Source organism: Phaeoacremonium minimum (genome assembly GCF_000392275.1).
Source record: "Phaeoacremonium minimum UCRPA7 unplaced genomic scaffold PA7_03_scaffold_523, whole genome shotgun sequence".
NCBI lineage: Eukaryota > Fungi > Ascomycota > Sordariomycetes > Togniniales > Togniniaceae > Phaeoacremonium > Phaeoacremonium minimum.
This window is the reverse complement of record NW_006921425.1, coordinates 17,451-40,258: the sequence shown is the minus strand read 5'-3', so window position 1 is coordinate 40,258 and position 22,808 is coordinate 17,451. Positions and strand designations below refer to the sequence as shown.

The 22,808-nt window shown below is 50.0% G+C and overlaps 4 protein-coding genes across 4 annotated transcripts; 1 reads left to right on the top strand and 3 right to left on the bottom strand.

Annotated features, from left to right (window-relative positions):
* Nucleotides 1–1,588: 1,588 nt before the first annotated feature.
* UCRPA7_7429 (putative major facilitator superfamily transporter protein) lies at nucleotides 1,589–3,372 on the bottom strand (the record flags this gene model as incomplete). The annotated part of the gene is made up of 5 exons (XM_007919961.1): nucleotides 1,589–2,574; nucleotides 2,634–2,643; nucleotides 2,703–2,953; nucleotides 3,011–3,062; nucleotides 3,121–3,372. The coding sequence occupies 5 exons, from the start codon at nucleotides 3,370–3,372 to the stop codon at nucleotides 1,589–1,591; spliced, it is 1,551 nt and encodes a 516-aa protein (XP_007918152.1).
* Nucleotides 3,373–4,786: 1,414 nt separating this feature from the next.
* UCRPA7_7428 (putative fad dependent oxidoreductase protein) lies at nucleotides 4,787–6,022 on the top strand (the record flags this gene model as incomplete). Its single annotated transcript, XM_007919954.1, has 2 exons — nucleotides 4,787–5,047; nucleotides 5,105–6,022. The coding sequence occupies 2 exons, from the start codon at nucleotides 4,787–4,789 to the stop codon at nucleotides 6,020–6,022; spliced, it is 1,179 nt and encodes a 392-aa protein (XP_007918145.1).
* A 491-nt stretch (nucleotides 6,023–6,513) lies between these two features.
* UCRPA7_7427 (putative delta-1-pyrroline-5-carboxylate dehydrogenase protein) lies at nucleotides 6,514–7,760 on the bottom strand (the record flags this gene model as incomplete). The annotated part of the gene is made up of 4 exons (XM_007919953.1): nucleotides 6,514–7,085; nucleotides 7,141–7,508; nucleotides 7,563–7,648; nucleotides 7,707–7,760. 4 exons carry the CDS (start codon nucleotides 7,758–7,760, stop codon nucleotides 6,514–6,516), a joined length of 1,080 nt encoding a protein of 359 aa, XP_007918144.1.
* A 12,389-nt stretch (nucleotides 7,761–20,149) lies between these two features.
* UCRPA7_7426 (putative myb-like dna-binding protein) lies at nucleotides 20,150–22,361 on the bottom strand (the record flags this gene model as incomplete). Its single annotated transcript, XM_007919958.1, has 2 exons — nucleotides 20,150–20,154; nucleotides 20,558–22,361. The coding sequence occupies 2 exons, from the start codon at nucleotides 22,359–22,361 to the stop codon at nucleotides 20,150–20,152; spliced, it is 1,809 nt and encodes a 602-aa protein (XP_007918149.1).
* Nucleotides 22,362–22,808: the final 447 nt, after the last annotated feature.

Below are 22,808 nucleotides of genomic sequence, written 5' to 3'. Positions count from 1 at the left end.
CTGACTTGGCCACTGTCTTCAGTAAGCTTGCTTTGAAAGAGGGCTCGATAAAGGATGAGCGGGATATATGGAATGCAAGTATTCTCCACCTTCTCGCTCAATGGGGTACAGACATTTCTATAGTGTCTCTTCTCTCCCTTATTGTACATTATTGTGAGCGCTCTATGGTCACCGCTCGTAATATCGACGGTGATACATTCCTTCATATTCTTGCTCGTCGTTGGTCTGAGACCACGGAGGTTTTAGATACCTTTCCTATCGAAGATCTCATCACTCTTCTCGGCGCCAGAGGGTTTCGCTTCGACACTTGCAATTCTCTTGGCGATAACGTCCTGGCTTGCTTTGTCCCAGAAATTCACTTCGGTGCCACGACAGAGAGTCGCTGCCGGAATCGCTGCCGGAGTGCTGTTCACACTCTACATTCTTTGTTCAAGATTAAAGACGCTGGCCGATTCTTACTAGAACCCTTCGCAGCTATCTATCGGGACACTCAGCGTGATCGGCTGTCTGAATTTCTCTGGTCAGATTTGTTATATAATGAGACCCTTGATGATGAGATTGTTATGATAGCAGAAACTCGGGAATGGCATCGGGTGTGGCGAGAAGCAGCAGCGATTGCAATTTATCGGCCGATTCCCAGTCTGCATACCTTTTTACAGCACCAGACCGTTATATCGATCGAGCTGCTTGACCAGGGAGCTGACCCGAACGAATACAACAACGATGGCAAGACGTGTCTCATGGCACTCCTACAAAAGTCTGTCGAGTTGCAATTGGCTAGCTCTACAATTCAACGCCTTACTCAAATGCTTCTTGATCGAGGTGCGAGCGCAAAGCTCTGTGATCGCGATGGCGATACCGCTCTTCATCATGCCGTTCGACTCAACCTTCCCGATGTTGTGGACATATTGATCAAGGCCGGTGCTAGCCTAGAGGCAAGGAATACTATGGGAAAGACCTGTACTGATATTGCCATCACTGATTATGAGCTTACCCGCCATCTCCGGGAGAGCATTCGCTATGCTGGTGCTCAGACTATGTTGGTCCGGCTTTTTGACGGGAGTGCTAGGCGGATAAGAAGGAATAGAATATCGTTACCTGGGCAAAGTGAATTGCAAGGGTAGAGATCTTCAGAACCGTAGCCTACGAAGTGTTGGAAAGGCTAACGGCCCAGCCGCGAGACTCACTCTGCTCACCCCATTTGTTTGGTTGAAGTGAGCCGAGGCGGTTCTGTCTACAGCTCTATCGAGATGGTATCATTGGTTATATCAGCAAGTCAGTATAAAGTTAGTCGCGCTTACATGGAATCATTTGAATTCTTTCTCTTCGAAAGATCCGGGAATGGACCCGGATTGCTTGCTCGGCTGTTAATTACTCTTCATTGATGCACATTTGGGTTAAGGTAGGCTATGTATCACTGATCCGGGTTTGAGAAATGTCAAAGAGTATGTGCAGCCTCGTAGGGCACAATAATCAAATTCGTCTGCATACAACCCGATTTGTGGAGGCTGGGCCAAACTTCGCCTGTCCCAACGATCTTATAGTGTAACTCGATCTCAAATCTGACACCGATACCATTGATCGCTATTCAGACTTGTGACTGTTCAGGAGACTCAGCAGTTAACTCCACAGTCAATTCAGCTTCTCTAGCAAGCAAGTCGCGTTCAGCCTTGGTTCTAGGCTGGTCAGGTACAATGAATTTGAAGCTGAACAGGATTGGAATCAAGGCAGCGAGTATAACTCCGACACCAGTAAAGGCTGCAACGCTTGCGAATCCCTTGGTGTACTTGGGGCTGTCTTTCGAAGGCCACAAGTAGCTGCCATAGATGATGGATAAATTTCCCACTGAATTGATCCACGCTAGAGCAACTGATCGCTTCTTATCAGGAAGGGCAAGTGTCTCAGATGCCCAGTTGAGAATCAGTGGCACTGCGGTGTAGAGACCAGCAACGAAGAAGCACATCATGACGTATCTCACGACGCCACCTTGAACCGTCATACAGATGATGCAAGCAATGAAGGGGACCGAAAGAAGGCCGGTGTTGTGCCAACGGCGGTCTTGCGTCTTGTCAGATGTCCAAGAAAAGAACAACATGAACACGGCTGCCACAGACCAGATAGGCACTGTCATCCATTGTGCTGTGACAGATGTATAACCCATTTGCTTAAGAATCGTAGGGATGAAGTAGGATATGGTAGTCGAACTGGAGTCCAGAACATACAGGACGAGGAAGAACCAAGTTCGGACATCAGCAACAACAGCTTTGACTGCTTGCCAACCTGTCAACTTTCCGGTATCCTGCGAGACGTTCGTCTTGCGATCGTGCAGAATGCGGATGTAAGCAAGCTGACGCTCTTCTGGGCTGAAGCGCTTCGTGGTGAGCGGGTAATCGACTAAGAGGAAGTATAGGCAGAGAGCGCAAGCAACGGTAATTACACCTTCGATGAGGAGTAGCCATCGCCAGCCCTCCCAACCTCGTGCGCCGTCCAGACCTCCAATGACAGCTCCAGCCATTATGCCTCCGAGAGCTGGCGCGATAGCGCCTGATGTGTAGAATATGCAGAACCGCTTTCCTGAAGTTAAACGTCAGTATGGGTTCTGTGCAGGCTCGTATCCTAGTAGAATAACTTACCAACTTCATCCTAAGTACAGAAAATTGAAGTCAGCAAGTTTTACATCAGATCAGTCAATGAATAAATACCTTTTTGTACCAACAGGTCAACAAGTACAGCGCACCAGGGAATAGTCCAGCTTCGATGCATCCCAGAAAGAATCTGCCGGCCAAAAAAGACGATGCGTTCTTGGATGCTGACATGCCGGCCACAACAGCGCCCCAAACTAAAACAATACTTGATAAATAGATAGAAGGCGGGAACCTGGCCATCATGAGGTTTGATGGAACTTCGAAAATGAAGTAACCAACAAAGAATGTTGAGATGAACAATGAATACTCTATATGAATTATTAGCAATGTTCCCAAACCTTGACATTTTGAATGTAAGAACATACGGTTATCGCTTAGACCCAGATCCTCGCTCAGTCCAGCGGCGTTGGCGTTTGCCTTGGGGATTATAATTAGTGCTGGATATTGTAATCAACAGTCTAGAGATATATCTTACAATGTTTCCTCTATCCAGATATGCGAGAACGTACATTAACCACAGCACAGGCAGTAAAATGAAATCCAGCTTTCGTACAAGCCGTTTCTCGGCTGCAGTCCCCGGTACATATCGCTGCAGGGCCAAGGCATGCTCGAGATCTTCGGCGGAGAGACCTACGGGTATCTTCTGAACTTGGCCCGTTTCCGAGTCACGCCCTTGGACGTTTGCGTCAGCAGAGACGGTGATCTTCTCGTCAGGCATTTGTGCCATTTTGTGACAATATAGGTTGTGAGAAGGCGAGGCTGTTGCTGAGATGCTCAAGTGAGAATGTCGAGAAGCTTCACCCACGACTGAACTTTCTGACTCAAGAACCTGTTGGAGGGTCCGACTCAATGGTTCATTTTGTATTCCTCTCAATGCTGTAGTAGTTCGCCTGGTTATCAACCTACAGCTGGGGATTACCTAGTTATCGTTCCGTCCAACTTGTGTAGTGCAAGGTTTCCGAGGCGATTAGGCCGGGCAGTGATCCGGTATCACAGTTGTTCAGTCTATTATCAGTCGAACCTCTCCTCGTTATCGACTCCACAAAAAACGCGCCGGCTCGTGTTAGTAACGACGCCGCTCCTTCTGATGACCATTATCACTTATCTCATTGTTCGGCGCGAAAACCACACAAGGAGGACACTATGCCTCTTTGTCCCTTCCCCATGGAGTACCACTTGGAATGTGACATAATGTGTAATCGATATCATATCGCTTGTTGATCAATAATTCGAGCTTGAAGATAAACCCTGCTTGTTCCCGAGAACCTCAACGGTCTTCAGGGGACGAGGGTGATTCACGCCGTCGCTCTTTGGTGTGGACCCGCCGACCAATCAAAGATGTGCTTCACGCCGAACTTTTGGTGGGACATGCTTTCGATAGACAAGCGCCTGCGATGATACCAACCATCCTATCTGCTAGGCGTGCTACCATGCGTCTAGATTACCCTTAGTGTGTCAATTCGGTCTCTTGAACGAAGTTGACGCAGTCCCCGAAGGTTCATTGCGGGGAACTGATAGATACGACCTAATCTTTGGGATTGCTAGGGAACCGAAGCTAGGGCAGGCCGGATTGGGACATCGAAAATCACGCGGCGACGTTCCGATTAACATCATCGCTCTTTCGATGCATGCTTCGACTCCTGTTTATACCTGAGTACACAGACAGCTTTGGAAGCATCGTGATTTCTAGTTTTTTACAGTTAGCTATGTTATAATTATTAGTGCGTCTGAATTTCGTCACCTCAGATCCCACGTTTTCACAGCTTTTAACCGAACTGCAACTCTCCTCAACCCATATCATGAGCCCAACAAAGGTCGCCGAGAAGGACTTTCCTTCTATCATCCTTGAGCAAATCACTGAAGACCCGTCCTTACCACGTACTGGTCCCACCACGTCTCTGTGGCAAATACCTGGACATCAAGATGTGGGAGGCATCCAGTCTTCTGTGCTCCCTCAGAAGGTTGATTATGCCATTATTGGTTCTGGTGTTGCAGCTTGCGGTGTAACAAAGAGTCTACTAAGCAGCTCCGCATCTGGATCCAAGTCGGTGGCAGTTTTTGAAGCACGGGGTCTCTGCAGTGGTGCAACAGGTCGTAACGGAGGACAATTGACGAGGCTGCCACCAACAAGACATACATTCATGGCAGAGAATTTCGGAATGACCCAGGCCAATAAGATCATGCGCTACACGGTCAAAGGCTTAGATGAGATGCACAACCTTGCCAAATCGCAAGGTCCTGAACTACTCAAGTTCTCTAAGTTAACTAAGACGGAGAAATTCTTTGCATATTACGATGAAGAGTCATGGATAGAAACTCAAGAGGCCATCAAATTGTATGAGCAGGAGGTGCCTGAGGATAAAGGGGTTTATGAGCTTGTGTCAAAAGAAGAAACTGCTTCGGTGAGTGCGTTAGGGCTGATGGTTTCGGAATCGGGCTAACTGCTTCATCTCGAGCAGGTCTACAATCTCAATGGCGCATATGGCGGGTTGAGATTTCCTGCGGGCGTCTGCGCTCCATACAATCTCGTCACTGGAACGTTCAACCAGTTATTGAAAAAGCACCGGGGACGTTTCACTATTGAGACTAACACGCCAATCACCGCAATAATTCATCAGAAAGAAAATGATGATTACCCATACTTGATACAAACCCCTCGCGGCTACGTCCGCGCCGCAACTGTAATTCACTGCACAAATGGCCATGCGGCACATCTTTTGCCTGGCTTGCGAGGAAAGATGTATCCCCGACGTGGTACAATGTCCGTGCAGTCTCCCGGTCCTAACTTCCCGAAGATGAGTGACAAACAATCATGGTCCTTCTACTTGACCCCTGCCCACGACAAGACGACCAATGCGGTTGAGACTGGGAGATATTACGGGTTTCAAAACGGCGAAACAGGCGACCTCTGGATTGGTGGTGACAAAGATAGCATTGATGGTTTCATCTCTGCTGACGACACCAAAATTGATAAGTTCGCGGATGCGAACCTTCGCAAAATGGTGCCAAGACTCTTCACCAAAAATTGGGTTGCCGAGAGTCCAGAAGTCCGTGGCATCTGGACTGGTATCATGTGCTACACTGGAGATCAGCTCCCCTTCGTTGGTAAATTGCCTAGCACTGCGACAGGTCGTTCTGGCAGTGGCGAGTGGGTTGCGGCTGGATGGAATACATACGGTATGACTAACGGCCTATTGACCGGTATTGCATTGGGAAAGATGATCCTGGGTGAAGATGTTAGCGAATGGTTCCCTGAAGCATATCTGATCACCAAGGAGAGGCTGAACGGGTCCAAATTTAAGGTACAAGCTGTATTAGAGGACTACTTCAAGAGAATAGGGGCACACGACTTTGCCATATCAAAGTCAAAGTTGTAACGGAAGCTGAGAGATAAAAAGGGCATTGTAGACTCTGGGTATAATGGGATAGATGTTGGTGTACCTGTGAGACGAATGCGCATCAAATGATTGACTGATGGTACATACTCAGAAAAGAGGCAGCCCTAGTCTTGACTATGTGCATAACTAGTCTAGATTTTCACGACGATTGCTGTAAGGATTGTGGAATGTATCACATAATTAAATGAAACATGTCACAAATGTTGTCGCTACCAGGTTTGTTGCCATTTATATTGCCAGCTATTTAGTCCAGATTTGAGGGATACAGTACACTATCAATGGTGCAATAATTCTCCTTGATTGTTCTTTGAGAGATAAATCGAGTCAAGAGACCAGCTGTTCCGGCTTTGTCGTTTGTACCACTCGACCGGGAGCCCCCAAACGGTTGCTGGCCGGGCATAGCTCCAGTGCATTGATCACTACTTTAGGTTAGAAGATATCTTATCAATCAGTATAAGCATACGAAAATCTTACTTGATATAGAAGTTGCCTGCAGAAAATCTCAGCTCGTCTGTCGCTTGAATGATAGCTGCACGGCTCTTTGAGAATATCGCTCCAGTGAGGGCATATTCCGTTGTCTCATCAATGAGTTGGAAGAGCTTGGGACCGAACTCGGCATCGTCATAGACATATAGACAGACAAATGGCCCAAAGACTTCCTCGCTCATGAATCGACTCTTTGGGTCGGATGACTCAATCACTGTTGGACGGATAAAGTATCCCACAGAGTCGTCACAGATGCCACCAGCCAAGACAGAAATCTCAGGGGCTGTCTTGGCATCTGTCACATATTTAGCGACGCGATCAAACGCCGACCTGCTGATAACGGGTCCCATGAAGTCAGTGAAAGCAGACCCTATGGACAGCGCCTCTGTCTCTTTCACTAGTATGGTTTTGAATTCTTTGGCCAGAGAAGATGGCACATAGACACGAGAGCATGCGCTGCATTTTTGACCTTGGTACTCAAAAGATGCCCGGAGAGTTTTTAGGGCGGCATTCTTCACGTCTGCTGAGGGATGAATGAGGTGATAGTTCTTTCCGCCTATAGCAGTTCTCAGCGGCTAGTCGAATTGTCTTCAATCTCATTTTGAACATACCTGTCTCACCAACCATACGAGGGTAGGATCGCCAGAAATCCATTTTGGCACCAATTTTGGCGGCCAAGCTGCGAAACACCGCAGTGCTACCTGTGAAATGAAGCCCTCCAACTTCACGGCTTTTGTAGACCTCGTCTGTGACCAGTTCTGCATTGCCAGGGAGAAACTGTAGGACTCCAGCAGGCAAACCTGCCTCAATCATGATTTGGTTGAAAAGCCAGCTAGAGTAAATTGCACCTGGGCTTGGCTTCCAGATTACAACATTGCCAACAATCAAAGGAGCAAGAACAAGGTTCACGGCCAGTGCGGTGAAGTTGAATGGGGAAATAGCGTACACGAAGCCATCGAGGGGCCGCACCTCGGTCCGACTGTTTACATTAGCCAAGTTCAATCAATGTAAGAACTGGGTATAGAAGACTTACTTCCACACATTTGCCGTGTTAATTGGTGGCTGTGCTTTGTAAAGACCTTCCGCTAGAGATGGAAACATCTTGAGGAAGTCGATAGACTGCAACAAATTACTTTAACTTATGTAGCCCATGAAGAGAGAGACGGTTGTCTCTTACCTCGGCGATGCAATCAATATCAGCCTGGTATGCATTCTTACCCTGACCTAGCATTGTTGCGGCCATCATGCGATACTTGTATGGCCCTTGCAAGAGAGCGGCGGCTCGATAGAACACCGCAGCACGATCGTGTAGAGAGGTCTTCACCCATGCCTTCTTTGCTTCCAAAGCTCCTTTGATTGCCTTTACAACTAGGTCAGAGCCCGCCTCTGAGTAGTTGGCCAGAATCGTCTTATGTTTGAAGGGATTCTCTTGGCCTGCACTTATTTTCCCTACGACGTCAGCGCCGTCGACATTCGGATGCACTTCAAAGGGTGCATCCCTCTCCATATCGGCCAAAGCCTCAATGAGGGATGCGCGTTCTGCCGTATTCGGAGCATAAGTTGTCTACTTCACTGGTCAACACATTTTTACCAAGAGAGTTTCGTTTTGTCCTGAAAAGCCCTACAAATGGTTCATTGCTAGAGTTCGGAGCAGCGAATGCGCCCAGCGCAGAGCTGATGGTCATTGCAGCCATAATGGTTGTCATTCAGTGGCTTGCCCAAAATGATTCAATATAATCGCGAATAATATGAATCTGACCGAAAGCAACAATGTCCCTGTGATTGCTACACATCCAACGTAGCTCCTTGCCTACAAAGTACCTGCATTAGTAACATGGGTCAGATACCGAAGATCTTATCGCATGGGAAGTCCAAACAGACCTTAGAACTGACTTCTCGGCGCGAGTTTCAAAGCTTACGAGGCTAATGCAAAGGCCAAGCATTACTGATGATCCCCGCCACCGAGATAGATGCCTTACATCCAGACTATTTGCCGGCCGAAGCGCAGGTTATGCGAGGAAAGGCGGCAAATCAAATCATCGCGGGTTCAAAGTAAGAGCCGTGTATTCTGTATTATTTATTGTGCCTATGACGTATGAGAATGATGGACAATCTGGTATTCTAACGTTGATATTTGAATGTATCTAGGTACTGTAGTGGCGGTGCTTGAGATGGCTAGTGAGGTCCCCAGGGCTTATCTCGGTGCTAGGCCAGTAACTTATCAGTGGGGATGAGGGGGTTCTCGTGTGATTGCAGTCCAGAACAGCTCCTCATCCCCTCTTCAATTCAACTGCATCACCGGCCTAGAGCTGGAAAAACATGTTTCCGTTTCCTGCTCAGGCAATCCTCTTTCTTTGACTGCAAATCACATAGGTCCGTGACAAAGCTGTCATACCGGGTTGGTGGGGGATCTATCGTGACTTCAGATCAGCTTTTGTCTACGAGGGTCGACGACAACTTATGCGAGGACGCCGCCCTCACAAGAAATAGTAATGGACACGCAGTCTCCACCAGATACGCGAAAGCGTCGACGAGGAGGCAGGATCTACTCGGTGCGGTCTCATACCTTTCGGTTTGTTGACAGAGTGAAAAGAGTAATTAACGAGATATCGCGTAGGGCTGTTCAACTTGTAGGGCCAGAAAGATCAAGTGTGATGAACATCAACCCAAATGCTACAACTGTGAAAGGTCTCGACGGTACATATGTGACGGCTATGATCAGACCGTTGACACTGCTCTAACGGTCCCTATTCGACGCACCAGAGTTATGCCACCTACACCTAGACTAGCAACCGTATCTGGCAATCCGGATGGCGAAAGCTCGATAGATGAAGCCACTGAGATCGAGAGGATATTCCGCGACTTTGATGCAGCAGGCATTGGTCCTATGTCCACTCCAGGCGATGCGGTTTCAAGCGAGTTTTCTCGTTCGTTCCTGGGATGGCCTAGTTCGTTCACCACACAACTCTCACCTAGCAATGGCAATGCTACCGCAAACAATGATGGATTTGATCAAATCTCTGGACGACGTGTCGACTTTCAAAACGACTTCGACCTCATTGGTGATTTCCTGCCATGGATAGCCCAAGGACCATCCCCGCCGACTTTCGAACCAAGAACTTCTCACCATCCCGGTCTGGATGGTGCTTCAAGATCCGTCATGTCTCCTGTTGCTATAGCAGAGCTAGAGACGGCTTCAATACAAGCGCTTCAGCAGCCTCAGACTACCCCATTGCTCAGAGAGTTAAGGCCGGACGCTCTCGAAATGTCAGAGGCTATGCGCAAACTGCTCCACCATTATCGAACACACGTCTGTCAGCTCATGATGCCAACATCAGCACCGTCTCACAACCCTTGGTTGCACCTTTACTTACCAATTGCATTACAAGAGCCGCCGACGGCTCCTAAAAGATGTTTGCTGCATGCAATCTTGTCCGTGGCAGCTTTCAACAAGGCAGAGCTCTCCAGTGTTGATAGAAGCCTATTTCGCCGTGAAGCTGGGGAGCACAAGGAAAAGGCTTGGCTCTTGCTGAACAAATGCACGTCCAGCAATCCACCTGACGGTGTTGAGACGATTGCAGAAGACTCCACAGACAGGCAGGCCTTGCTAGCGGCTGCACTCACTATGACAACGGTTGAGGTAAGTAGATTACTTCAGTGACGACCCAAAGCCTTTCATTAACCCGTCATTAGGTATTCAGCGGAGCGGAGACTGGGAAAGGATATGAGCACTTGTTGTTATGCAAACGCATCCTCAAACTCACGGGTGGGCTTACCTGGTGGCTCTCAGATACAGCAAACGTTACGCTTCTTCAAATATTTCGATGCCTTGAAATCGTGGGTTACACATCCGGCTGGGCTCTCCGTAAAGGCAACACTCTAGAACAAGGCGATGAGCATACTGCTGGTATTGGTGGTCGACGCGCCGTACAGGGCCCTGAAACCGAGGCGATGACGACTGCGCTGGCTTTAGCTCCTCAGTATACCCTCGATGTATCGTTCGGAGTGTCGATGAAGACACTGAGATGCTTAAACAAGATAATTGAGCTTGCGAATGTCAAGGCTAGCCTGTCTTATGGAGACTTATGGCCGCCTAGCAGTATCGAAGAACTTGTCAAGCTTGAAACCGAGCTCTTCGACATCTTGGATGACCCCGACGCATTCAATGGTCAGCAAAATGGGAGCTCAGGTATCCAGAAGGGGATATCAAATTACGTGAGCGAGGAGATCAAAGAAAATCATGTGTGGGCTTTCCACTACAGCACCGCAATTTTCTTTAGACGAGCGCTCTGCGACGGGGATGCTACCGTCAAGTCACTGACATGCAGTATGACTGACCAGACTACTGACACGTGGGCTTCCAGACCATCAGGACAGGCGCTTGTGTCAAAAGCACTGGAGTACCTCGAAAATGTTGATGCGCTCTCCAGCGATATTGCGATTGCCAATACCCTCTGGCCAGGTTTCATTGCCGCCGTCGAGGCAGTGGACATGCCACTTCGTCATCGGGCACTCATATGGTTCGCTCGAGCAAAGAGACATGGCATAGGTAACATTACCAAGGCTAAGGATTTGGTAATGGAGGTATGGAGGAGGGTGGATAGACAAACCTGGGTGAGCCCTGATCGCAAGAATTTGCAGTCGGAACTTAGTCATGTCGACTGGAGAGAAGTCATGCGGGAGAAAGGGATGTATATAATACTGACCTGATCCATGATCTCATTATTCTGTCTATCTATTTAATTATTCATTTATATTAGGTAGAAGAGCTCTTTGCTCGCTCGTAAACCTGATGGTCATAGGACCCGGTGCCTTAGGATCGTGTACCTCCAAGCTTCAGCCTGTGGATTATTGAATCTTGAGCCCAGGTGTGTTTCGTACTAGTTATTGGTAACTTTTTGTGTGTCATGGTCTTGTAGGACCTCACGAAGATGGTCTGATAGTACGTTGTCCCATAAGTGCTTATTCTTGTACTTTGACACCTCAGGAGAGTAACTGCCAACACTCGTCTGTAACGCTAGTGCAATGTCTTTGTCCTTGGTAACTTCGGTGATAGGTGTAATGTATGTTCTTATCGAGAAAGCAATGGCTCCTGTCTTTGGCAGTCGTTGAAGATACTGCCTTTCAACCCGAAGGTACAGTTGGTCAATGGTGAGGGGTCTCTCTAGTGTTTCCGCCGTTAAATTGTGGTGGGAGTGTATGTGAAATAACTCGGGACTGATATCCACGGCGTAGTTGAATCGCATGAATGGCTTGTCGGCACGAAGTCGCAAGAAAAAGCGATCCATTGCTTTGCTCAGATTCTGCTCGTACATCGGGACTTTCCCAGCATGGATTTGCCAAAGGCTATGCCCTATCCTTTCCCGGAGTTTCCAACCAGCTGATATGATTAGCTATCTTCGCTCTCATCATTGGACTATGGATGATGCCTTACCAGGGAAGCAATTGGCACCAGCCTTCAAACGAGTTGTTTCTTGGTCGTCATCCGTTTGCATTATAAACCAGTCTTCTGTAGAAAGAAGTCCCATGATTTGGAGTGGATGCCAGAAGTTCCAGGTTGCACTGTCTCTTCGTAGATCCCAGCTATCCCCTGTCACAAGATTTTCAATACCATCAACTGTCTTTTTAAACATAGTCGGATATCGGCGCGGAAGGAAGTCGACCAAATAATAGAGGGCTTCAAAGGATGCTTCTTCACTTCCTGGTAAATGCTGCACAGTGTCATTTGGGTGCTCTGCGAAAAGTTTCCGCTTGTACTGGTAACGTGAAAGATAACTTTTGTCAATTTCAACCCAGTCGTCTAATAGCGTCTTCTTAAGCCCTGGTACTGTTCAGTACGAATGTGCATAAAAAAGAACGGTTGGTATACCCATTGTAACATGATGCGGTCCATTGTGCCACGGCCGGTATGGACGCTCCTCAACCTCTTTCCAGTTGAATTCTTGTGCAGCAGGTCGCGTGCTAGAGAAATCTAAGATTTCCCAGTCGAATTTGGTGTCAGCTGTGATTCATGTTAACAAAAAGTTTATATCCGCGTGGTCTCCGAGGGAAAGCTCACCCAAACTTGACCCCCGAGACTCTTTCACTGACAAGGAGGCGGCCTCAGTGATCAACTTCTTCTTTTTGATCGAGAAAATGAGACTGTACGCATAACAAATGGCAGCTGCAGCCCATGTTACTATCACAACCCAAGGGGTCAGCGCGCGGACAGAGTCCATCGCTTGAAAGATGCCTAATGTTCTGGCAAATTTGGACTATCATGGATCAAAAGCAACTTGACTGAACAGTCTCATTGGTCTTAGTCATCAGGGCCATGAGTACATCTCTTTCTGTTCCCATCTTACACCCGCAGCAACAATATTGATATGGTCTACTACATGTATTGAGCGAACTTTGGACATCGTAAGATCTGCAGATAGATCGTGAAAGCAACACAAGCCAATGTATTTCGGCGCCTCATATGCCAAGAACCCCACCCTGCCGCCACCCCGATCTGCCGATATCTTCATGTTGACAATGGTGGCTAGGAAGCAAGAGATAGGGGAAGGATTAGTCGATTTTCTCGCGCCGAAGATGTAGGCTAGAGAAACCTCGGGCGGATCTTGCAGATCGCTCGCACTAACACTGCATCCTTGGCCCCCGTGTACTGAGAAGACTCTTATCTCGCAGTTAAGCTGGCCATGTGGGGAATTTCGGTGCAGTCTGGGAAACCTGTCACACTAAGTTAGGTCTTCAATCTTAGCTCCAGCGTAAGAGCCACCAAAGCTGATGGGATTGACCTAGGTCCGTCATCCTTAGGCTGCACAGGATTGAGACTTTTCCCTCACTTCAGGCCTTTGCCTTGAGGCGAATGGTTGGCAAGTCTCTCGACCCCCATATAGAAGAAACTATCTAAGAAACCGTGTACTCACAGAACCATAGTCGAGTTTTACTCTTCTTTTACTCCTCACTGATATAAGTGAAAAGAAGAACCTCTAAGGGTCAAGCGCTATGGCTTCGACGACAACTCTCACCGCGACCCAACCGAAATTGATGCTCGGGTCTGAGCCCACAAAGACATCTGCGAACTTGCCTGTCCCTTCAGAAAATAAGCTACCGAAGAAGAGGAAAGTCCCAATCTTCACAGACAAGTATGAAGAACGCAAATGGGCGAAGGCCCAGATGGCTGCTGCGTTTCGTGTGTTTGCGAAGCTTGGGTTTGCGGATGGTTGTGCCGGCCATGTCAGTTTGAGAGGTTCGTCGGGAACCTACAACTCGAACTGTGATCATGTGGAATAACATAGACTGACCAAACAATTTTGACAGATCCTGTTAAACCGTCTCTTTTCTGGATAAGTATGGCTCCTCACAAGTTTCAAAATTAGAACTGCTTTGCTAATGACCTCAGATCCCTATGCAAAGCACTTCAGTGTCATCAAAGTGTCTGATTTAGTTCTTGTAGACGAACATGGCGAGATTCAAGAGCCAACAGAACATACAGTGAACCGAGCGGGGTTCATCATTCATTCTGTTCTGCACCAAATGCGTCCTGATATCAACGCCGCCGTTCACATGCACTCTCCGCATGGACGAGCCTGGTCTGCGTTTGGTAGACCCATAGAGATGCTGGTCCAGGGTATGTTGAACCTTGATGGCACATTTAAGGTGCTGGTAGCTTACATGTTTCTGCAGATTCATGCTACTTTTATGACGATCTTTCTGTTTATGAAGGCTTTGGAGGGACTGTCCTCGCAAAAGAAGAAGGGATTAATCTTGCTAGGGCGCTTGGACCCAAGAACAAGAACATTATCTTGCAGAATCATGGGTGGGTGATTAAATTCTTCATGAACTGTTGACATATGAACACTCGGCTGACCCTTGGTATGAATATTAGCATCCTGACTTGCGGAGCAAATATAGGAGAGGCTGCAGGCTTCTTCATTGCTTTAGAAAGGGCATGCCAAACACAACTCCTGATCGAGGCTGCCGCTGCGAATGGAGTCACCAAGAAGTACATTCCACAGGCTGAGGCTGAGTACTCAAAAAAGTATGACTATACTCCCGAGAACACTTATATGTCCTTCCAGCCTGAGTATGAGGCTATACTTGAAGAGACAAAGGGGGCGTTCTTGAATTAGAGCCAAGAACGTCGAGGGGATAACTGCTACAATTTGGCGATGTTTAGGATCTATAGTTGATTGTGTAAGTGAGTAAATTAGGTCTTTCTAGAAGCCTAGTGCTCTTGAACGTTGTTACTATAGTGGACCGATGCATAGAACGTAACCATCACACCCAGCGTGACCAGACTGTCAGTCTGTGTAGTAAGCTTAGCGGATTAAAGAAACTATCTTTGCTAGGACTTTCCTTTTTATATACCGAATGACAGCACAATGCCTCGTGGATTGCGTATGTATACTAAGTCCTTTACGTTAGCTGTGTTCCGAAATACGTGCTATTTAACAATCCAAGTCCCGCCGTTGGAGACCGATCGGGATCTGGTGGGGAGCGATGCCGGACCCCTGATCGCCGAAAATGCCAATTCGGGCAATTGCTGGGCATAAGCAACCAATAAGTGATAGCATAATACCACGGATGATTCGCAGCTTGATAAATATCAGTTCCATGACTCTATCCGCTCTGAATCCGACTCCGATGCCGCCAATTATATCACTGGCGATTTTCAATTATTGACTAGCCACTGTTAGACTCTATCACAGTCTTACTGCCGCTACGTCGGCGCGTCTTGATCGGATCTGCCGTGATCAACCTAGAAACGTTCCATTGCAGCGGTTTACGCTGATCAGGCACAATCCTTTGTGGTCGTACTCACTTTGCTCTATATGACTGAGACATTTTCACGATGGCTTCAACATCATCGAATTCGTCGCTTTTCCACCGATCCCTAGAAAAGGCATATCCCACTGCCGTCAATGGCGAAGGAGTCTACCTTGTAACCTCAGACGGACGCAAGGTATTTGATGGTAGCAGTGGAGCTGCCGTATCAAGTCTGGGTCACGGGAACGAAGAGATTATTGATGCAATCTGTCAGCAAGCCAGAAGTCTTGCCTTCGCTCATTCATCCTTCTTTACGTCAGATCCTGCAGAAGAGCTTGCTCAGGTGCTACTGAAGAACAGCCAAGATGCGTTTGCCAAGGTTCTTTTCCTCACATCGGGCTCTGAAGCAGTTGAGTCGGCTTTGAAGCTTGCTCGACAATATCATGTCTACAACGGGCAACTAGAACGGGTGAACTTTATTGGCAGGCTCAATTCGTATCACGGAAATACACTCGGCGCGCTCGCGGCCGGGAACAATCCAGCTCGACGGGATACCTTCGCGCCCATTCTGGCGCCTGTGTTTCATCATGTCCAGCGCTGCTTCTACCAGGCAGACGGACAGGGGCTTGGTGAGAAGGCTTACGAGGATAAATTGATCGCTGAATATGAGGAGACGTTCGCACGGCTAGGACTTGAGACGATTGCTGCTGTAATAGTAGAACCGGTTGTTGGCGCTACCATAGGATCCGTCCCAGCCACGCAGTCATATCTCCCACGTCTGTCTGAGCTCTGCAAGAGACATGGAGCACTTCTGATCTACGACGAAGTCATGTGTGGCATGGGGCGAGTTGGAAGTTATCACGCTTGGGAGAGCCTTGGGGGCGTTGCACCTGATCTGCAAACAATTGGCAAGGGGCTCGGCGCAGGGTATCAACCGTTATCGGCTGTTTTGATTGGGAAGACTGTGTACGAGACCTTCCAGCAGCATTCCAAGGGTTCAAAGACCTTTCTAAGCGGACACACGTTTCAAGGTCATTCGATGGGATGCGCTGGGGCACTTGCGGTGCAGAAGATACTTGAACGCGACAACCTCGTCAGCAACTGCCAGCGCATGGGACAAGTTCTCTACGATACCCTCTTTGCGGAATTGCCGACCCAGTTCAAACAGAACAGCGGCAAACTAAGAGGCCTAGGACTCTTCAGAACCGTAGACTTTGGAGATATGGGCAAAGCATACGGCGGTCCGTTGGCCAAAGAGGTCGCTGAAAAGTCATTCCAATTAGGGGCAGCTGTGTACCTATGTTCTCCGGTAGTCGATGCAATATTGTTCTGCCCTCCCTTCATCATGACGGAGGAAGAGACAGTCAAGTTAGCTAGGATATTCATTCAGGCTCTGAGAGCAGTGTTAGATACTCGAAAATAGACTTTCGATTATAATTAAGATCAATAAGTTGTCTACACAGGGCCTTAGAATCGATCTGTAAAAATTGGACACAAATTTGGCACGATAGAAGATGAGTTCTCGTATTAAGGGACAGATTTGCTGTGATGAAATGGGATGACTAAGGTCCACCACAGGGTACGAGCTATCGCCTCCATCATTTCAAGGTCGCAATCGATGTACATCAGAGTGGACATTCAGGGATCCTACAAGTAATACTTCACAATGAGCACATACCCCGTAAGAGCTGTTCTCACCAACCCTGAACTTCTCCAGTATATCCTGCTTCAATGCGATCTTCGTCTGCTCTTGACGGCCGCCCAGCGCGTATGCCGCCTGTGGCATGCGGCCGTCGCCACATCTCCAGAAATCCAGAAGCACCTGTACTTCCAGCCCGTTGCAAACAACACCGAGCAGACTCCGGCACAGGTAACCACAAACCCATTGCTGCGTGAGCTCTTCAGCCACTGGATGCGCCGTTCCCGACCCGAGACAGGCTTCGTCACACGCGATGAAATGCTCACCCTTCCTATAGCCGATGCCGCCCGCCGGGATGCCTTCCTACGATCCAACGCTTCTTGGCGGCGCATGCTCGTCGCCCAGCCGGCTGTCACGTCACTCGGCCTGTTGAAACAGCTGCCGCGCATCAGAGAGTACTTCGCACATTTGCAAGAGCAGATCTTCTATCCCGAAGGGCTGCGGATGGGCGAGTTGGTCGACCTCACCATCCAGATCATCAAGGAGGAAAGGGGGTATGCGACGTTCCGAGTCGCTTGGAGCCGGCCATTCGGGCAGGAGGAGTATCTTTCCCTGCTACTGCAGCAGTTTAATAGGGGGCTAATGTCCTTTGGTCCGGAAGTTGAGCTTATTCTTCTCTTTATGCTTGGCCGGCCGTGGGTGCCGACAGGAGAAGAGTTGCCGGATCGGTGGCCGGAAGACATCAACTCACGATTTCAAAGTGAAGACTTTCAAGCACGCGCTTTGGTTTTGAATAGGCTGCCTAGTGGGTATGAGAGTCAGGGCATGGCATTCTATCAGCAATGATGGATGCAAGAAACAGGATGTTTGATCGTATACGCTGGAAGAAACATAATAGAACTACAGAACTATGGAGTCGCGAACCGTGCCATGCATCATACAATCATCTGTGACAAGAACTCCTATGATATCGAGCTATCAAACCGGCCAGACCAATCCATTCCTTTTGTCTGATATTTCCAAACCCAAGGCACACGGTTTAAGATTCATTAGATCATTGGTATCTCCGCTCCGGAGGTCGGTCATAGGCTTCATGCGGCCGTAGCTGTCTTTGTAGTTGGGTGACCGGGTCGCGTGCGTCTCGCGGGTCAGCTCTCGCGTCCCTCATCTGCATGTCTTGCGCGTAAGGGCCAGGAGGCGGGCCGCGAGCATCGTATGTCGCACCTGGAGTATAGCTTCGCGGAGGACCGGGCTCTCTCAAGTCTCTGCCTTGTCCTGGACCAGGAGTACTGGCATAACGAGCGTATGTTGGCTGGGGAGGTTGAGGCGGGCCGGGATCACGTGGATTAGACGCGGGAGGATATCGTCCGCTGAGCGACGATTGATGTTGATGGCCTATCATCCGGGGATCATTGCCGCCGCGAGCATCATGGACAGGCGGGTATGCACTGCGATCATCTCGGAGACTATCGCGGAAGCTATGCTGTGGCGGCGCTGAGGGCCACGATCCTTGTGGTGGCATGGCGTTGCTGGCCGGTGGTGGCTTCGTGGGAGCACCGTGTTGCGCCCCCCAAGCAGACTGGGTCGGCGGAGGTTGGTTCGCCTTCGGTGGCGGCCACGCAGTTTGTTGCTGCTGCATACTTGCCGGTGACGGCTCTTGCCGCTGGGTTGGCGGCCATGCAGTCTCTCGACTTTGCTGAACGGGGTCACGTCGACCAGCAGGCGGAGGGTGACCGGCGTACTGAGGAGTGGGAGAGGCAGCATGAGGCTGCGAAACAGGCGGGCCATAAGGATAGGCCGGGCCCTGTGATTGATACCCCATCTGTGAGTGTTGAGAAGGTGGGGGGTAATGGTGAGATTGGGGAGAATTTGAAGCCGGTGGCTGGTGCTGCGGTGGGTATGCGTGACGGGCATAATAATCACGCTCAGCAGCAGATGCCGCTTCCACCGGGGAGACCATGGAGCCTCTGGGTACGTTCATGTGTTGCGGCTGAGGAGATTGTGCCTGTGTTGGGTTATATGGCTTCAATGAAGGTATAGCAGACTGCACAGGAGTAGCGCGTGAGTACGAGCCATACACGGGAGTCTCTTCCCGGCGTAGCTGGCCAGCAGTAGAAGGAGGGGCTCGAGACGGCATCGCTTGTGGCGGCGGACTCGACGATAGCTTGAGACCAGAACCAGCGACTTCACTGACTCTCTTAGGTGGAGGTGGCGCGGGGGTTGGATCATCATTGAGCAAGGCCATCAAGCTGGACGTCTTACGTTCTGGAGGTCGAGCTGCTGGAGGTGCCAGGGAAGACGCCGGCGGTTGGGGTGGAGGTGCCGCATACGGGTCTTGCATAGTTGTCGATAGAGGTCGCCGCATTGCCGAAGAAGGCCGTTCGATGGAAGGAGACATTGTGGGAGGTGGTCCCTGCTCACCAACAAGATTCCGCACAGCTTGCTGCGATGCTGGCGGATATGATGGCGCACCGGAGACAATTCCTCGTGGGGCCTCTGCTGAGCGAGCCAGCGGCATTGGCTCATTCCGTGCAGCAGCAGCCCTTGCGATGGGTTGAGGGGCCTCTCTGGGTGCAAATGGCTCATATCGTTGACTTTGTTCTGGCTCCTGCTTAAGTGGAATCGGTGGCCGTTCAACAAGCCGTGGTTCCTCCTTGGGCTGCATGTCAGAACGCCGCATCTTCCCTGCATTTGGGCTCCCGTCATGGGGGTATTCATGGAGCCAACCCGGCCCATGCGGAGAACCTGCGATGGGTTTCTGAGATATCCGAACAGCTTGTGGCTGAGAGGTCGCGGATTCCGAGTCTGGGTCGGTGTACCCATGAGATGGCAGGGGCGCTCGCAATGGCCGTGCAGTCGGTGACATCGCTTGCGTGGATGGCTGCGCTTGTTGCTGTTGCTGCACCTGCAATGGTTGTGCCGCGCCTTGTGCGACATTTGTAGGAGGAGCCTGTGCAATTGCAACAGGGACTTGAAAACGGCTGAATGGCTGATTGCTGGGTTGAGGAGGATGACTCTCGAGTTTCGTAGGTACGTCCTCTGGTGCCTCAGCAGCCGCCAGGGGTCGGTGAAGGGTCGCAGGCGTGTCATATCGCTTGTTACGCGGACCTTGTGTCATGGTTGGAGGAGGTGGTAGTTTCTCGCCACGGGCGCGCTTCTGATCGGCCTCTGAAGCCATAGCTTCCCATTCCACCTTGCCGGCATCTTTCTGCCTGACGTAATAATTCTTAACCTATAAAGAAAAGCCGTTAGCGTCTGGCTTATTGCAAGGAACGCGACAATACCTACCATCACGTGGGTTTTTGTCTGCATGTGGCCAGCAATGGAGCCCCAGTCAGTGCCAAAAGATCTAAGCAGTGCAGGGAATTCGTTGGATTCAGAGACGCTCCAGTAGCTTGACGCTTGTTGGGGCGTGCGCATTCGATCCGGCGCAGCGTGCTGATTGATATCAAAAGTCGCGATTGACGGAGGAGGCGGTGGGGGTTCCGGCCTGAGCGACGGCGGCGCCATGACCTCCGAGATTGAAGACCCTGCAGCCGTCGGTACGGCTCTCTCAGGGCTAAGAAGAGGTTGAGCTGGCACCAGGGGCGGCTGCATGCCCGCCCCCGGAGATCCGTCAAGCTGCATGGGCACACGTCCCAAGTCTGCAGGTGTCTGAGGCGACAAGAATTCTGGGCCTTGAGCTCTGGAGTTGGACCGAGACCTGTTTGCTTTGGCGGCAACCGCTGGCGTAGGAGCCAGAGTCTGGGCCGGCTTAGCCTGTTTAGGTTCCTTCTCTCTGCCACGTCTTCTCCTTCTGTCGATCTTCTCAGTACCGCTATCATTCTTCGCTCCTGCGTGCCGTCTGCCGGGTGTAGCAGTACCATCAGAATCAGCAGCAGGTGTTGCCTCATGATGATTGGGACCAAAGGTGGGTGCGGCCGCTCTTCGTGGGCGCCGGCGCTCTCCATTCTCGCCAGTCTCATGATTCTCCTCGGTGTTTTCGTCGCCGATGCCAAGGACTTCAGTCACCAGTGCACTAGACCGCTGCTTGCCACGGCCACCCTTCTTCCGTCTTCTAGGCTGCTTCTTGAGCTTCTCCTTGAGATTGAGATCCTTCTTCTTTATATAGTAGTACTGAATGCAAGAGTGGAAATCCCTGGTCGGAATATTCTCTGCAATCTTACCCCACTGCTTTGGGAACTCAAGATATGCTTTCTCAAACTGCTCTGCCTCCTCCTCAGTGAAGTTTGCCACAGGTGGAAGAACCTGCCAGGTCGCAACGAGGCGTTCAGGGGGAAGGAACCCAGAGTGATCGATAAAGAGATCCTTCTCACGTTCTTCGATACTCCAGTACATGTCTGGAATCTCAGCCTCCTTCTCGCTGCGATACTTCTCCTTCTGCGCACGCTCCTCCCGCTCCCGCCTCTCGTTCTCTGCCTGAAGAGACTCTTGGAGGGCCCGCTCGAGATCACGTTCGGTCGCAAATCTACCCGTACGTCGACCTTCCGGTTTGCCCTCATGGCTAGCAGGGTGCGGTGCGGTGAAGTCTCCGTTTGGATTCCCAGTGGAGAATTTGTCGCGGCTTTTCACAGCAATAGGGTCTTCGGAGAGCGTGAAGCGGAGATACATCTCGTAGTCTTCAGAGTATTCTTGCCTGGCTTCTTCCTGAGCAGCCATGGTGACAATTGCGCTGTCGCGCATAAGGCTGGCGACAAATGCGTGTACGTCGGGGGACGGGTCGAGAGACTTCATAAATTGCCTGTCTCTGAACCAAGGCCGACATTGATAGTGGGGAAGTTCGTCAATTGGAGGTGTCTTCATGTACTGTCGGACAGTTTCGATAGTGGCATAATCAATCTCCTCGATCTCGGTCTCATCGTCATCATCCTCCATCTCCATCTGAGTCGGGGTACTGAGCCCTGTTGGAGGTTGTTCGAATCCAGGGGGTAGCAGATGATGTGCGGCTTCTCCAGGTGTACCATTCATCACGGTTGAATCAGGCTCCGATGTGGGCAGACCATTTCTGCTTTGTCCCGCGTCATCCATGTCCACGTCTCCCGTCTCATCCTTCTGTTCGGCGTGCTCAACAGTTGGTATGGGCAGATGCGCTGTATCAATATCCATTTCTTCTACCTTAGGCTGTGGTTCTTCCGAAGCTGCAGGTTCTCCTGCCTGGTCTGCGAGAGGTGGCGCACCGCTGTCTGTAATAGTGGCAGGCTTTGCTGATACATCTGGGTCGGTAACAGAGGTCTTGTCACTTGGTCCAGCTTGTGGCTTGGGCATCTCAAATCCTTCGGGTAATGGGCCCAAGAGAGTCTTCATGCCATCCGAATCGGTCGCAAGGGATACCAGGGCTTCATGAGAGACGGAAGCGTATCGTACAACGAAGTCCGTAGGTACCGGTTCCCCAGCACTCTCATTCTTTTTCAGCTCCGCTTCCGCTTTGGCAATTTCCATCTCGAAGTAATCGTCAATATCCTCATCATCTGATTCGGACGAGTGATCAACTGAAGGAAGGGTTGAGACCTTGGGTGGTAAAGCAAACCGAACAGTAGGAATACGCAATGGGGCCCTTTTCTTCCGTGGAATCTGATCTGCATCCTTTGGCTCTTCAGATTTCGCTTGGCCACCTTCTTGGTTTCGAGGTGCGGCCCTAGCTACAGCAGGACTTTCGGACTTCGGTATGGTGGGAGATGTTGCGGATGCTATACTTCCTCTATCGGAGGGTTCTGTGCCCCTAGATTTGTTGTCGGATGGTACGAGAGATGCTCTTAAGTCTCGATCTACTGAAGAGCGAGCGGACTGAGTACCGCGCTCCGTGTCGAAAGTAATTTCTCCGGGTTCACTGATGCGGAGAGAGCGTAGCTGCCCGTCGGCCACCGCAATCTGTGAATCAGCGTTCGC